At 52.7% G+C, this 16541-nt stretch overlaps 2 protein-coding genes across 2 annotated transcripts; one reads left to right on the top strand and one right to left on the bottom strand.

Annotated features, from left to right (window-relative positions):
• Nucleotides 1-614: 614 nt before the first annotated feature.
• Nucleotides 615-3374, top strand: FTH1 (ferritin heavy chain 1). The gene is made up of 4 exons (XM_077116004.1): nt 615-919; nt 2365-2511; nt 2826-2951; nt 3049-3374. The coding sequence occupies exons 1-4, from the start codon at nt 806-808 to the stop codon at nt 3211-3213; spliced, it is 552 nt and encodes a 183-aa protein (XP_076972119.1). The 5' UTR covers nt 615-805; the 3' UTR covers nt 3214-3374.
• A 1881-nt stretch (nt 3375-5255) lies between these two features.
• On the bottom strand, nt 5256-16201 carry BEST1 (bestrophin 1). Its single transcript, XM_077116003.1, is given in 10 exon segments — nt 5256-5455; nt 6156-6303; nt 9519-9673; nt 10097-10149; nt 10151-10289; nt 10712-10806; nt 11454-11662; nt 12583-12729; nt 14078-14346; nt 15908-16201. Coding segments are annotated over 7 exon segments (831 nt in total). The 5' UTR covers nt 11606-11662; nt 12583-12729; nt 14078-14346; nt 15908-16201; the 3' UTR covers nt 5256-5366.
• Between the last annotated feature and the right edge of the window lie 340 nt (nt 16202-16541).

Consider the following 16541-nt stretch of genomic DNA (forward strand, 5'->3'; position numbering starts at 1 on the left):
GCACCAGGACAACGCCCGTCGCGGCCTTTGTTCTCACACTGCACGAGGAGCCATGTTTGCTCTCGGCGACGGGCGGGCGCGAATCCGAACGCCCGCGGCGGGCCCCGCGCCTCCATTCTGCTCCGTAGGGAAGGGAAAGTGCGCCTTTTCCCAACCCAGCCTCTGACGCCCTCGGCCAACGAGGACCCGCTTCTAACCACCGTCCATTTTCCCCTGGGAATCCGGGCAAGCGCCTCGAGGCGCGTGGCAACCGCTTCTCTGAGGCCCGGATTTTGTTCACAGCGTGTCCTTGGCCAAGAGCCTCGGGGTGCCCGTTTGGTACCTCAGCATCCCCCCCAACCCCCCGTCCCGACCACTTGCGAGCCCGGGGCCGATTCCCACCAGTTCCGCGGCCCCGTGGGCCTCCGAGCTCGGGGCTTTGTGGTAGACTCGGCGCCCCTCCCCAGGCCTTCCCTCAAGCCCACTAAGCGCGCGGTGGAGGGGGGGGGGGGGGGAGGCGCCCCTCCCCCAAGCCAGATGGGAGGGGCTCGCGCGCCCACCGGAAGGGGCGGGCCTCAGAGGGGCGAGCGGGCGGTTCTGATTGGCCGGGGCGGGCTTGACGCCGACTACCCGATATAAGACGCGGGCTGAGCAGCCGTCCGCCGCAGACGTCTTCGCGGAGAGTCGCCGTGGTTTCCTGCTTCAACAGTGCTTGAACGGAACCCGGCGCTCGCCTCCTCCCCGTCGGCCGGCCACTCCGAGCAGCTTTCAGCCACCTCTCCAGCGCCGCGCAGCCGCCGCCTCCTCCTCTCCTCAACCGCCCACCATGACGACCACGTCCCCGTCGCAGGTGCGCCAGAACTACAACCAGGACTCAGAGGCCGCCATTAACCGCCAGATCAACCTGGAGCTCTACGCCTCTTACGTCTACCTGTCGATGGTGAGGCCTGGCGAGCGGGCTCGCGGCTGGGTTGGGGGCCGGGCGCGGTCTCCCTGGGGCCCCGCGGGTTGCTGGGCGGGGCGGGGGTGTGGCCACCGCCTCCGCGCGCCCTTGGGAAAATGGAAGCTGCTCCCAGTCTACCCCGGACATGCATTGCGCAGCAATTCTGATTGTGGGCAATTTCGTGCCTTCCGGGTGTCCCAGGGAGCGCTCCCTCCTGGGCTAGAGCCTCCACTGCGCACCTCTCTTTAGGGAGGGGGAGAGTCAAGTGTTCTGAAAATCCCGGGTTTGCAAGACTTGCAGACTGTACATTCAAGCCTGCGGTTAGGAAGGTGATTTTTTTTTGTTGTTGTTCTTCTGCCCTTTTCTCCGCCTGCAGCCGTGTGTGTGGGCCCTCCATTTCTCTGGGTAATGGGGGCGAAGAGCTCAGCTCCCATCCCCCAGGGTATGGCGTCGAGTGGCAACCTTGGGGGCTGGGTGGGAAGTGGTTTATCTCCCGTGGGCGGGCCCCCCCCCCGAGCAGCCATCTCCAGCCCTTTGCTGTGCTTATCTGTAAGTCCCACTTGAATTTAAGCGTATCTCTAGGAATCGCCTGCCTTCGCCGAGTTACTTAACCCGCCCTTGCGGCTCAAGACTTAGTTCTTTTTCCTTTTGCTGCTTGGTTGGAGGGTTATGGAGGCGCATTAATTGAACTGTTAATTCTTGATAAGAGGCCATCAACAGTTAACTAGGAAAGAAATGTTTCCATGCAATAAATCGTCACGTTTTTACTCGTTTTACCAAGTCTTGGTTTTAGGCCCTGTGGTGGGAGTATTGAGCAGAACTGCCTTACATAATTTCAAGTTATCCAAGAACAGACACGTACCAAATGGGATTGGAAACGGGCCTGGATTTCTGTGTGCCATTCAGTTTAAGGAACACTTGAATACAGCAAGGGTCTAAAACTGAAAAATCAAAATGTTGTTTTCTACGGTAATACATTAACATCAGCATTTGCCCACAAGCATCATCTTCCCTGGCCGGTTAATTTTGAAAATCCAGGAATCTACTGTACAGCTGACAAGTTTATGAACTCTTTAGAACACATGCTTTAATGTGGGGTAATTGGGAAGGGAGGGCAAGGAAGGTACTGGCAGTAAGAAATTCTCTTCTGCACCAATAGTCTTTAGGATCCGTTGTGTTGAAGGTAAATTCCTATGATATTCTAAAGGTTCCCCAAAGAAGCAAGCTAAATCAATTTCAGTTTTGTATTTTAGAGTAACAACTCATCACCCTTAGGTGTAGAATTCAGGAGCACACTTGACCGGCATCTCTTTAGGGACTGTCCCCTCTTGATGTGCTTTGAAAGGGAAGCGGTGGCTACCAGACTCATTGCTACTTAATAGCCTGTTAAAGCTACTCCTTTGATAATCCCTAGCCTAATATATACATCTTAATACTTTCAGTCTTACTACTTTGACCGTGATGATGTGGCTTTGAAGAACTTTTCCAAATATTTTCTTCACCAATCTCATGAGGAGAGGGAACATGCTGAGAAACTTATGAAGCTGCAGAACCAACGAGGTGGCCGCATCTTCCTTCAGGATATCAAGGTGAACAAATGATTCTAGAGGCATCATGTGGGCCTCCTAATTAGCTAGCAGTGTTCAGGTGTCAAATCACTTGAAGATTTCCCTTTTAAAATGAGGTTACATTTAATTTTGTCTTTTTGGTGCCTTATTTCTGCCATCTAAACTAAAGTAGGCAAACAGTTATGGGCAAGGATGTTAAATTGAAAACTGGTGTCAGGGAAGCTTGAATGACCCTTTTGGAGAAGTTTGGTCGTTTAGAGCTAGGTGCCTGCTCTGTTGTTGATGGGCTAATCACTGGATGTGGCAGATGTTTGACCTAACCACATCTCATTCAGAAACCAGAACGAGACGACTGGGAGAGCGGGCTGAATGCAATGGAGTGTGCATTACATTTGGAAAAAAGGGTGAATCAGTCACTACTGGAATTGCACAAACTGGCCACTGACAAAAATGACCCCCATGTGAGTGTTGGAAACTGGGGACTAAAGGGGGGAAGAAATAATTTGCCTTAGGGGCTGGAAAGGCTTACCAATAACTTTGTTTCCCATTTTTTTCTAGTTGTGTGACTTCATTGAGACACATTACCTGAATGAGCAGGTGAAATCCATCAAAGAGTTGGGTGACTACGTGACCAACTTGCACAAGATGGGGGCCCCGGATTCTGGCTTGGCAGAGTATCTCTTTGACAAGCACACCCTGGGAAATAGTGATGATGAGAGTTAAGCCTTACGCTGTCTTCCCCAGAGTCACGGGGTGACTTCTGTGGTCACCAGGGCCGTGCATGCATGTTGGGTTTACCTTTGCCTTTTCTATTAAGTTGTATCAACACCCACCAAGTTGTTTCATTTGTACCATTCCTTCAAATAAAGTAATTTGGTACCCAACTGTTGTCTTGGAGATCTTTGAGTTGGCTGGAAATCTGTCTAGGCCATCTTGGCAGTTAAGCACCACAGTTTAGTTTCAGTCATAATAAAATGAAATTCCTCTGAGGATTTATATTTATTAAATTCCTTAGTTTGGGAAAGGTAACAGGTGTAGGTGTTTTGAATTTAAACAAGACACTAAGTACTCCTGAATTTCTGAATTAGGTTTTTGGAATTACTTGTTTTCAGTGGTTCATTCTAATTCACAATTTACGTTTAGAAAGCATAGGACGCTTAAGTAGTTCTGGAACTACTGACTTTGTTTTCTTTTGTTACCCATTAAGCTAACCATATAGTGCTGTAGTAGGGACATTCTTCAGTGCGAACAGCTAAATGGCTTAACCAGATGAATTCTTTCTGGTGTGCACACAAGTAAGGACCATATAGGTCACTATCTCCTTTGGGAGACAGGTTAGGGATGTGTTTCACTTCTGTTGGAGAAATTGAAAAAGACAATTGTAAGTGGCATGTACCTTAATTTCAATACCAAAATGCTGCAGAAGCAAGTTTGAGACCTTTTAAATATTAAGAACTTAGTAAACGGTAAATTGCAGAGCAAATGACTTAGCTGTTAATAGTTACATTACCATCCTTTGCTGAACGTACCGTCGGTGACTTGTACTAGTTGCCCTACTTATTCTAGAAGCAAGATCAGATGGTTGTGCTTTAAATTTTCAATCACTGTAGCTATGTATTCTGACCACAAAAGCAAATGGCTTGTGAAAGTGTAGCAACAGGAAGTGTAACTTCCTTCTCATATGATTGTAGGTGGTGTAGGGCAGCTTTAATTGGGTATAAATTCAGAGAACCCAGGAAATAGTCTGGCATAAAGGGAAACATTTCTTGTGACAGTTTTGGGCCAACTCCAAGGAGACCTGAAGAGCGCACTTGAGCTTCAGATGGTGAAGGAGATACCCAGGGATCTTGGAACCCCTGATCACTATCTTGTAGTTCTAGGATTGTGGCTGTGTCTGCTATCTCTTGGAGTGCTTCAGTACTCGTTTAAGTACCTTATGCCAGGTATTCATTTGTGGTCTAGGAAAATACAGGTAGTGGGTAGAGTTCTTGGGTTACGGGGAACCCTCAGTTGTGACCCCAGGGTTTTGTGAAACCACTCCTGCTCAAGGTGAGCTGGGCCCAATGAGAACATCTGTCCATCTGAGCCAGCTTCCTTGCCTTGGGTTCCAGGCAAGTCTTCCTAATGATGTCATGCTCTAAGGTGAGGTGGACAAAAGTCCCCAAGACATCCCTAGAACCCCTGTTTAGGGGATCAGGTGTGGGCTGTGAACTAATGCCAAGGCTAAGTCCAGTGTGCTGTGGCACTAGGCCAGGAGGTGGGCGGACACCCATAGGGGAAATATAGTGGCCGTAGTATGGAAGAGAGACAGACATGTTTTCCAAGGCTTGGTGGGGAGCTCCATGATCTCTGTCCAGTGTGCATGTTTGTTGCTTGTTCCGAATTTGGTGGGTGTCTCTCATCCCTCTCTGGCACCTGTGTCAGGTTAAACCCGACAGTTTTCCTCTTCGTGGGATGTACTTCTGGGCTCTCATTGGAGTCCTCATCTTTCTCTGGGAGCAGTTCAGAACTATTTTTAGCCTCAGGAGTCACAGGGTTGGCTTTGGTCCTCGACAGTGACATCTCCGCCTGTGAGGCTGGAAAGACTTGAGGCCACTGTGCGAGTGGGAAATCCATGCGGTTGTGGTTGAGGGGCATCTGTGGGGAACTGTGGGAGGCTGACTTCATACACTAGAGTGGGCCCCTTCAGCTTCCAGGCCTTGCTGTCTTCCTGGTCCCCAAGGTGCTGCCTGGCCTTCTGAGAGAGAACAGGGATCCTCCGTGGTCCCTGGGCAGGCCTGGATGATAGTCTAGCTTGTGCGAAAACCTTCCCTTCTTGGGGGCTAGTGATTTGGTCTTTGAGTTTGTACTGGTGGCATGGTCAGGGGATTGCAGCCCTAGGAAGTGGCCACGGATGCCAGCAGAAACACCATCCTCCTCATTCTTGGCCTGGTTTGCCTGAAACTCCATCTTTTCTTTCTGCATGCTGGAGAGAAAGGGAGACAGTGGACAGAGTCCACTCAGGAGGTACCTGTGATGACCCAGCCTCCTGCTGGGCCATGCTTGCTGCCCCTTTTCCACCTGAGGGTCACCCAGGGACACTCCCCTCCCCTCACTTCATCAAAACACTCTGACTTAACAGAAAACAGTCGTGGATCAGAAGCAGGAGCCAGGCCCTAAAATCCCAACTGCATCACTGATCACTAGCTGCCTCTGAGCAAGTCTCTTCCCTCTCTAGGCCTCAGTTTCCAACTCTGGACAAGGGAGGCTTATACTGGAGTGTAAGCCCTCAGCTGAGTCATTTCACCGCATCTCTCCTGAAGCTGTATAATGCTATTCATTCCTTCATTTACTCATTCATGTCTTTAAACATGTATAAGCCTCCTTAAGCAGTACAAGGAAACGGTTAAGGAGGACAGAGGTGGAACCAGATCTACCTGGTTCACATGTGCACTTGCTAGCTGTGTGTCAATTTACTCAACCTCTCTGAATTTGCACCTAAATCAACTGAAATGTGGGATAACAAACCAGTGTTACTGGGAGGAAAACAATGGTTAGTATATATATGGAGAGCTTAGTACAGTGCCCCCACTTATTCAGCTGTTAGTACTATTCTAAGTTCTTAGGCAGGACCCTACACTTCAAGGGTTTTCCACTTATGCTGGTGGTTCCCTGACACTGCTCACCTGATGCAGGTGGAGCTGGAGAAGGAGGGTCGTCGAGACTGGGCAGAAGCAGCTGTGTAGGGGATTGTAGTTCTGGTTCGTTCCAGTGCATGTCCCGCTCCAGTGGGGGTAGGTTCAGCTGCATCTCATCCACGGTCAACAGCGACACCTGGCCGCCGGGACAGAAGGACACACGCCACAGAAAGGTTGGCCCAGGTGGGACCATAACTTGCCTGATGATTTGAAGAGGTCATTCCCTTCTCTGGACCTGTTTCCCTCTCTGTTAAATGGAGAGACTGAAGCCTACCTGTAGCCTCAAAGCTAGGGTGAGGAACCTGAGTGATGGTTGGCTGGGGGTGAGCATTTGCTAGGAGGTCTCCCTGCAGAGCTGTGGGGTTCCCCACCCTGGGCCCAGTTTGGAGCGAGGTCTATGGGATCACATCCCTCACTCCCTCCATACCTGCAGACTCCTGTGAATAATCCAGTTGGTCTCAAAGTCATCATCGTCCTCTCTGAATGGACTGATGAGCTGCTCTGCCACCGTGGCAAATGCATGAGGCTTAGGAAAGCCTCGGGTGGGACTCCTTGGAAGCCCTGCTACCCACCCTCAAACCTTGACTCCTGCCATTTCCACACCCCTGTGACATCCTTCCTGCCTGACCTCTATTGTCAAAGCAAAAGTGTAAGGGCTCCGGCCACCCACCTATGCGTGTACCTGCACCCGTACACTCCTCCCCTCTGGGCACTGAGCCCTTGAGACTCTCTTGAGCCAGTGCTGTTCCTCAGCCAAGTCATTTCACTGCATCTCTCTTGAAGCTGTATAATACTATTCATTCCTTCATTTACTCATGTCTTTAAATATGTTTATTCATTATTTTCTGATACAACAGAGATACATGCCGAGGTCTCTGCTGGGTTAAAGACTGGTCCAGGCAGGCGGATTCCTAGGCACTAATCTCTCAAACACTTTGGCAAATTCCTGAAGAGGTGATGAGATGTGCTAAGGATTCGAGGGATACCCTGCAGGCCACTGGGGCACCACTTGAGAATTCAAACAGATAAGTGGTATCAGCTGGTTTAAGCAGTAGAAATCAAAGATATCTGGGGGTGGGGGTAGAGGGTAGCAGCAGTGTGGTGTGTGCGCGTGTGTGTGCGTGTGTTTCTGTAACATGGACAGGAGGGAGAGACAGACCCATCACCAGCAGCAGTAAAAAAATAAAGAGGGCGGGGAGGATGGGTGGGAGATGGAAGGAAGGACAGATAACGGGGTGGAGAGTAAACGAGATTACTCAGTATGCTTCTCAGGAAGAGTGCTGGATGTGGAGAGAGGGACACTTTGGGAAGCCACTTGGGGTGCGGATAAGACCTGCCCCTATGGTCATCTTGAGTAAGGAAAGATGGTGTCAACCTGCCTTCTAAAGGGGTGGGGTTTAGTTAGCCTCAGGGCTTTTGTTTTGAACAGAGGGGACAAGTGTGGGGCCACAGTCAAATTCCTGGGGATGGTGAGATGATGCCCTGCCAGTGGGGTCTGCCACTGCCACTTGTATAGCACACGTTTCCCTCATTCCAGACAAACATTTAAAGAGCATTCTTTTGAAGGGGTACCAAATGCTTACACTGAGTTTTCCCTCTGTCTCTTGGGTCTTCTAAGTTCTGGCCCCTGGGAGGAAGCATTGGGACATAGGTCTCAAGCAGGTTCTCCCCTCTTTGGGTATCAGTTTCTCTGTATGAAAAAACCCTGGGAAAACGTATAGACTGGAGATTTTTAAGACTCTTCCAGTGGGGGGTTAGGGTCAGGGCTCATTAACCCCCGTCGGTTCCCTGGGGTTGGGCCTGAGCCCTCTGGCCACGCCCACAACCAGCCCTGCCCTGGGAGGCTGACCCTCAGCCAGCCTGCATAGAAGAAGAACTGCGAGGAGGTGAAGACAAGCACAGAGAGGTCCAGCTCATGGCCAGGGTAGCCCTTGGCTGGGTCCGGAAACTGGCACCCAATCAGGCAGGCGAGGAAGAAGCTGTGTACTGCCACTGTCACCACTGGCAGGAGGGAGAGGCAGAAATGGGCTGGGTGGCAACCTTGGGATCAGGAAGCTCCCTGGGCTGGGAGTCAGAGGCCTTGCTCTAACTCTACTCTCAAGTGACTCTGGGTCCCTGCCATCCCTTCTGTAAAACGAGGACAACCACACTGCCTCCACTGGGTTGGACCAGGCAGGTGCCTGGACCCTTGGTGCCTGAACTAGACAGCACCTGCCACGTCCACACCTGAGTCCCTCTTTTTTTCTTTTTTTAAAATATTTTTGTAAACAACAAACAAATATAAGAACATTCTTGACAAACATTCTATACATGGTGTACAATCAGTGGCTCACAATATCATCACATAGTTGTGTATTCATCACCATGATCATTTTTTGAACATTTGCATCTCTCCAGAAAAAGGAAAAAACTCATACATGTCATACCCTTTACCCCTCCCTCTCATTGACCACTAGTATTTCAATCTACTCCGTTTATTTTAACCTTTGTTCTCCCTATTATTTGTTTATTTTTTATCCATGTTTTACTCATCTGTCCATACCATAGATAAAAGGAGCATCAGACATAAGGTTTTCACCATCACACAGTCATACTGTAAAAGCTGTATCATTATACAATCATCTTCAAGAAACAAGGCTACTGGAACACAGCTCTACAGTTTCAGGTACTTCCCTCTAGCTTAATACACTATAAACTAAAAAGGGGATATCTGTATAATGCGTAAGAATAACCTCCAGGACAACCTCTGGACTCTGTTTGAAATCTCTCAGCCACTGACAAATAATTTGTCTCATTTCACTCTTCCCCCTTTTGGTCGAGAAGGTTTTCGCAATCCCTTGATGTCGAGTCCCAGCTCATCCCAGAATACTTGACTCCTTCTTACTTGCCTCTTAGCCTCAGTTTCCCAAAGGGACAGCTTCAGTGGCCTAGACCTCACCTGTGTGTACACCAGCGGGATACTGATGCAGTTATAGGCAAACAGTTATCCACACTGTGAACTCAAGATGTTCATCTCCTGGGGGGCAGGAGGGGGTGTTGAGGGTATAACCACTGCCTGGTCTCCTGGGCTTACCCCAGCTCTGCCCCAACCTCTGGGGTCTGGGGCTCATGGTCCAGCCCCGACTGTGTGGTTTTGGGCAGCTCACTCAACCTCTCTGTGCTTCAGCCTCCTTATCTTGATAAATAGGAACCAGGAGCTCACAGGCTCACCTAGGGGATGAAAGGAGGCCTTGGGCCATGGACTCCTGTTGGAAAAAGTCCTACAACCCCAGGGTGGGCTCTGGGAGGAGCCTCAGGGGCTTAAGTCTTTGTGGGACAGCTTGTTCCACCTGGGCCCCAGCCCCAGCTCACCTTCATCAGGGTCTGAAGCAGGACAGAGTCTCGGATTCGACCTCCAAGCCAGGCCTTCACCGACAGGTTGGCGAACCACACCCAGGGAACCCAGAACTTGTTGTGTAGCGCGTTGAGCCTTTCTAAGTACTTGTGTTCCTCGTGGGTCATAAAGCCTGAGGGGGCAGAGTGGAGAAGGCAGTGGGTGGGAGAACCCGGCATCGGGTGGCCAGGCTAGGCCCTGCGGAGGCCCGGATTCCTGCAGAGTCAGGAAGGGCGCTCGGCGCTCCTCGGCCCTCCTGCCTTCCACCAAATAGTTACTGACACGGGAGGGGTCCGTCTGTCTGATTAACCAGGATCAAAGGCCAAGGTCGGCCAGCCGATGTCCAGGCTGGAAAAAGGAAGGTGAAAGCCCCATCGCCCACCCCCTCTCTTCACTGATCTTCTGGGGTCCTTAGCCCTGCCCCCGCCCAGCTCACTAGGGCCCCAGGTCTCAGCGCCATCCCGCTCCTCGCCACCCCGCTCCTCGGGTCCAGGGGGCTCTGGCCCCACCCACCGGCCGCTCCGGCCCCGCCCCGCCCCCTCCAGGCCCCGCCCACCTGCTTGCACGAAGTGCTGGGTGCTGGGAAAGCGCTTGTCAACGGCGGCGCTGTGACACGTTGCCCAGGTTGACATAGTGAATGAGCGTGCACCGCAGCCTCCGGTCTTCCTCGTCCTTGCCCCCCACGAAGCAGGACACCAGGTTCTCGTACGGGTTCCACCAGCGCGTCACCATCAGCGTCACATAGAAGCCTGGGCGGGGAGGGGTGAGCGCCGAGGGGCCAGACTGCGGCTGGAGCCCAGCGCCCAGCGACCCCCTCGGCTTCGCCCATCCTTGTAATGGGAGCGGGCCAGCACCATCCCTGGAAGGAGCTCAGGAGGGCTCAGGCCGTCAAAGCCTCCCCCGGGGATCCCCCCCGCCCATCCCAGAGCTTCTCCAGACCCTCTCCCCTCCCCCGCTTCCCTCGCAAATAGGGTCTTGAGTGCTGATAGCAGAAAGTACTTCCTAACGTCTGACTGCAGTCCCTCTGACTTCCCTGGGTTACAGAGAGGCACAGACAGGCCGCTGGGCCTCACCCCCTGGCATCCCCCCCCCCCCCCCCCCCGTCTGCCTAGGGCCTATGTGGAACCTGGTGAGACCATGGGGACCCCGAGACCAAGAAAGGGGTGCTCACCCAGCAGAAAGGAACTAGGGATGAGTTGGATGTAGCTGTCGCAATACAAAGACAGCTTCTTGAACAGCAGCTGCTATTCTTGGGTGAGGGCCTGCCTAGGGATGGAGATGAGTGGACACTGTGAGGAGATGGCCAAGGCTGTTTCGGGTTTCAGCCAGGCCCAGCATCCAAGCGGGCTGCATCTGTGCCACCCCACAACCTCCCTGTCCCTTCCACTTGCTCAGCCCAGGGCCCCTCCCCAGGCACCCGTGAGCTCCAACACGTCCTCTGCTCCACAGGGCAGTGGGAATCTTCACACTGACCACTGGGGGAGGTATAGAAAGGAAGGCCCCTGCTGGAGTGGCCAAGGGGTTCATGGGACAGTTGTTTTAAGGCAAGCTGAAACTTAGGGTGTTTGATCTTTAAGAAAAATGTATACTCCAGGCCTTTGAGCATTCCCCAGGGCTTCCTGGCGGATTTGGGCAAGCAGGCCTGGTGCATGGGACCAGGTCAGGCCAGGGTTCCAGGACCCCTCCCTGGGCTAGATGAAAAGGAGGGTGTCTGGATGTCTGAGCCCCAGCTGCCCTCCTCATCCTCACTCCCATTCTCTCTTCCTCAGCCCCCCAGCCCCACCCCAGGCCTGGCCAGAAGCTGGGCTCAGCTTATATAGTTCATTGGTCCATGGCTCTCCGGCTGCCTGGGAGTTCCCCTCTGAGCCATGCTACACCTCTCCCCAGCCCCAGCTTCTGCCACGCCACCTTACCTGTAGATGACACGGATGAGGTAATAGCAGACCAGGAAGATGACTAACTCCCCGTAGAGCAGCTTTCAGATGCTGCCTTTCCAGCACAGCAGCAGGTGGGAGAAGGAGCCTAAGTGGGCATTAGCCACTTTGCTTGTATAGGTGACAGTCATGGCCAGGCACTGGGCTGCCAGCAGGCAGGCTTGGGTCCAGGTGGACAGAGAAGGATGCTAATGGGGGGACTTTGGTCAGAGCCAGCTTGGGACTCATGTGTGGCCCTAGCCAGGACCGTTCTCTGCTCTGAGCCTCAGCTCCCTCACCTAGACCTAGGAGGAAGATGAAGGGCTCTGACTGCCTATAAGAGGGTGAGAACCCTGAGAATTGAGCCTAGATGCTGCCCACAGCCTTTGCAGGGTGGTCACAGATAGGCCCGTGTGTTGGCATGTACCCTTAAGTACGCATGATAACCACACTCTGAGCTCAAATCCTCTGAGCCAGGCTGAGCTCTGAGCCCAGCTTGTTCATTAGCTCCCCATGCTCCTCAACCCACCCCCACCCCCCCAGAGTGAGAAGGAAGTTAAGGATGGGGTCAGACTTGTCCACTGCCATATCTCAATGCCCGGAAGAGAGCCCAGCTGGCAGAGATGCTCTAATACAGTTTGCTGAATGGTGGCCCCAGGATCTTTGCACCCTCCTGCCTAGGCCATGCTCTTCTCTGTGATAACTGCGTGGCTCACTCTCACTTCAAGTAACCTCTTCAGAAAGATGTTCCCAACCTGGAAACATCACCTACTGCCACCAGCATTCTTTGCTCCCTCACCCTGCTTGATTTTTTTCCACATAGCACTCATTGCTATTTGAAATTATGTTATACACTATGTCTGCTTGTTTGCCACCTGTCCCCTCCTTTGGATGGAGGTTTCTATTGTTTTCCTATCAGGGATGCTCAATAAATATTTATTGAAGCAATAATTGACAGTCTGTCTCCCCCAACTCGCTCTAATGCTACCTGCTGGCTGTCCCTCTGTGCCAGGTACATACTAAGCTCATTCCCACCTCAGGGCCCTTCCACATGTGTATAGGTGATCATGCACACGTTTCAAGGCCCTCGAAGCCCCACCCCAGCCCACCTGGGACAACCACTACTCACAGGTCAGGCTGTGGACCAGCCAGGTGATCCCACAAAAAGTCTTGCCACTGGGCCACTGGGGCGCTCTCAGGTCCTGTGGCCAGTGCCCCTGCCTCCAATCAGGATACTGGCACTGCTCAAGGATGTGCAATGTGGTCGCTTGACTTCCTGTAAGCCAGAGCCACCACAGAAGAGCTTTTGTCCTATCCACTCATCTTGATCTGCCCTGAGCGAGGCCATCACTGCTTGGCCGGGACCCTATCATTCCTTCCTGGGCTTGGAGATCAGGGCTGCAAATTAAAGCAACCCCCTTTCCACCTGGGACCCTGCCCATCCTGCCATTTCCTCAGGGCCTGGAAATTTGGAGGTTGAGAAGTTTGTTCCACCTGTGTCCTGACCCCTGAGTCAGTCTTGCAGGGAGGGTTTTGGGGGAAATGGGCCAGGGCTCCCCAGGCCTTGTCTTCTGTGCCAGGAGCTACAAAGGGAGAGGGAGTCTCTGCTTAGGGATCATGAGGCTTCGGTTGCAGCAGGAGCTGTGGAAAGAACTCTGAGCTACAATCAGAGGACTGGAGTTTAGTCCTGGCTCTGCCACCTGTTTGTGTGGTGACCTGGCTGATCCTCTGCTTCTCTCTAGACCTCAGTGTCCCCATCTGAAAAGGATGGTGTTGCTTTGGGATTTCATCACCTCAGTAAAAGTGACAGAATTCTGCATACACCGGTGAGGATCTCTGATTGGCTGCTGGTGACATCATAGGCTATTCTGGGTTGGGATTGGGGCTGTGTGTGTGCGTGTGCGTGTGCGTGTGTGTGCAGGTATTGGGTCAGGGTTTGCACTGCTGGCTTCCAGCCAGATGGTGCAAAATGGGAATATATGCCCCAATCCCCAAGGGTGGCTGTTTAAAATCTGAGCAGCTGGTTCAATGAATTTTAATACATCCATCCATAAGCAAAGAGCCTCCTAGGGCACTGAAAGTGATGGCTGTCTGTGCTGACATGTGTACCTTGTATTTTTAAGTGACAAGAGCAAAGCTCAAAACAGCAGTGATTCTTGGTTTTTAATGGGCACAAGAATCGCCAGAATGCTTATTAAACTCGCATCTTCTCAGGAAGTCTGATTCTGTGGCCTGGGGGATGCTGGATTTTTAACAAGCATTGCAGGGGATTCCAATGTGAATGGCCTACGGATATGGACCCCACTTCAGAAGCCCTGCTTTAAGATAGGACCCTGAGCCTGAAAATAAAATTCAGCACCCTCTCCCTATACGTGTTAATGCTGAGCTTGCAGGTGATTTTTATGGGGAGAGGGGAGGTTACAGGATGGTGGTGGTGGTGCCTGGTCCAGAAACTGAACCCGGGTCTCTCGCATAGAAGGCAAGCATTCTATAACTGAACCACCCGTGCACCCCCTGTAGGTGATTTGTATGCATACCACTTTTGCCTTTATAATTCTCTGCCTGGAAAAAAAAAAATAATAATAATTCGGGCGGGCCAGGTGGCTCAGTGGCAGAGTTCTCACCTGCCATGCCAGAGACTGGGGTTCGATTCCCGGTGCCTGCCCGTGCAAAAAAACAAACAAATAAATAATTCGCCATGACCTTCCGTATTTGTTAATCCCATCAAGCAATGAAGCTGCTGCAATGCAGAGGGGTCTCTCTAGAGACCAGGGACAGCCTTGAAAGGAGTATGGGCTGCATCTCTGCCACCTGTGCTGAGGGACACATCGTTCCCATCCTTCTCCTTGACTCAGACAGGGGAAGGAAGCGGTTCGCTTGAGCCTCTTCTCATCTGCAAAACGGAACTGTAACACCTACCTCCAGTGGCTGCGTGAGAATGATGGATGGGAAATGTGTTTGTTGGCTCTCCAAATCAGTGGTTCTCATGCCTGGCCACCCTGCCAACTCTACTTAGGGAGTGTGTAGGTAGCCCTGGTGCTCGTATCCCACCCCTACAGCTTCTGAGTCACTTGGTCTGGGTGATGACCAGGTATCATATTTTTTTTCTTTCAGGTTTCCCCATGTGATTCTAACATTCAGCCTGGGCTGAGAATCACTGACATAAGGGATTATTTCCCTTTGCTCCATTCCTTTTTCTTCCCCCATCAACACACACTGATGCTAAGGAGAGAGCTTTCAACCTAGTGGGTGATTGATACATGTTTAAATTTTAAAGGAAACGTGCTTGGCGCCTTGCTTGCCAGGTCATGCTCACTCTGTCAGTTGAAGGAATAAAAGGAAGCCCCGGCGGTGGAGGCGGGGGGGCAGGCAGTGGTGGTGCAGTGGCAGAGTTCTCGCCTGCTATGCCAGAGACCCGGGTTCAATTCCTGGTGCCTGCCCATGCCAAAAAAAAAAAAAAAAAATCCCCTGGGTTTGCAGGGACGGGCTCCTGCCCTCCCTGCAGTGGCCACTGGAGGGTGCTCTTGACCAGCTGGCCCTGGCCAGGGAAGCCCCGTCGCTGGACCTGGCACTGGAAGGCTGCTTCGTCTACAGTCAGGAGAAGGAGCTGGGAGGTCCCCTTCCTCCCCCCACCGCCCAATGAGGTTTGACTTCAGGTACCTTGGCAATATCCCCAAAGCCCCTCTAGGGCCAATTAGAGAGCTACCCCAGCCCCCTTCCCCTCCCAGGATATCCCCTGAGACCCACCATGAGGGACTGCTCCTGGCTGTCCCCCCCCCAACTCCGTGCTGAGACAGACACATCCCAGAAGCAATCACGGGCTCTCCCCCGGGTCTCAGCCATGAAAACGTCCCCAGCCAGCCAGGCACGGCTTGGGCACACTGCAGGCCAACAGGAGTTCTGGTTGGCCCAGGCCAGGCCCAGATGGAGGGTCCAAGAACTGACCCCTCAAGCATAGACAGCATCTGCCTTCTCGATGAGTCACTAGACAAACAGTTTCGGATGCCAGGCCCTGGGCTCGAAATGAACCTAATCTGGTTCCTGCCCTCCAGGAATTCACAGTCAAATGGGAGACACTTAAACAGCGATCACACAGAGAAGGGCAAAGGCCAACGGCCCGGGCAGAGTGCGCAGAGGTCAGGGACACTTTTGCAGAGAAGGGAGCATTGGAGCTGAGTCTCGAAGCATGAGAGAGGGAGCTCAGCGAGCCAAGAAGGATGGAAGGGTATTACGTGGCAGACAAGCAGCCCCTAAGAAGTCCCAGAGCCCTGATCTGAAGAATGGTTCAGTGCGGTGTTAAAGACTGACATTTTTGCAGAGGCCCAGAGGCTCCCGGCTTCTCTAAGTTCATGCAGCTAATAAGTGGCCGAGTTGGGACTGGAAGCCTGGGCTGTCTCCACTGCCCTACTGTCTTCTCTCTGGTGGAGGACAGTTTCCAAGGGGTAGGGTCTTACCTATTAGGGTAGTGGCCCCTGTCGGGGTTGGGGGGAAGTCCAAGGGATGGGAGGATGCACAGACGAGACACCAACCACATCAGAGCCGGTGCCCTCGAGCCCTCCAGCAGAGAGCCATCCCTGGGGGGCAGGAAGAGCAGAGCTGGGTGGTTCCAGAGGAGAATGCCGTGGCCTTCTCATCTGGTGTCGCCACGGCAACAAGAGTGTCACAGAGGGCCCGCCACAGTGTCCTTCCAGGCCCTTGCTCAGCCAGGAAGGAAGGAGGGGAGCCAGCTTGGCTGGGGACAGAGGGCAGGGGACCTGGGGTGGGCCAGCCCGGCCTGGATCCTGCCTCCAGACTCCATGTAGGACACCCACCAGCCCACACCCCTCTCTTGGGCCAATCACAGGAGGAAACAAGCAGGGCAGAAGCCAAGAGAGAAAAGGAGGGGGGCTTGGCACAGCTGGACCGAGGGGAGGAGGAAAACTGCCAATCCAAGGCCAAGAGGCAAGACAGGCAGACCCTCTACCCTGGGGCCGGGTAGACTCAACATTCAAAGAAATGGACGCATAGGCTCTGGCCGCTTCGGAAAGGCAGCAGGGACCAGGGGAGGCAGGGAGAGAGGCCGGGACCCTCTCCCTGTCCCTGGAACAG

The sequence above is a fragment of the Tamandua tetradactyla genome, chromosome 9 (assembly GCF_023851605.1).
Source record: "Tamandua tetradactyla isolate mTamTet1 chromosome 9, mTamTet1.pri, whole genome shotgun sequence".
Lineage (NCBI taxonomy): Eukaryota > Metazoa > Chordata > Mammalia > Pilosa > Myrmecophagidae > Tamandua > Tamandua tetradactyla.

What these genes read in the sequence shown, in the direction of transcription:
- FTH1 (XM_077116004.1), top strand. Translation starts at nt 806, where the DNA reads ATGACGACCACGTCCCCGTCGCAGGTGCGCCAGAACTACAACCAGGAC. An exon ending in CTTACGTCTACCTGTCGATG is followed by an intron (nt 920 to 2,364) that starts GTGAGGCCTGGC and finishes TAATACTTTCAG; the next exon opens with TCTTACTACTTTGACCGTGA. An exon ending in TCTTCCTTCAGGATATCAAG is followed by an intron (nt 2,512 to 2,825) that starts GTGAACAAATGA and finishes CATCTCATTCAG; the next exon opens with AAACCAGAACGAGACGACTG.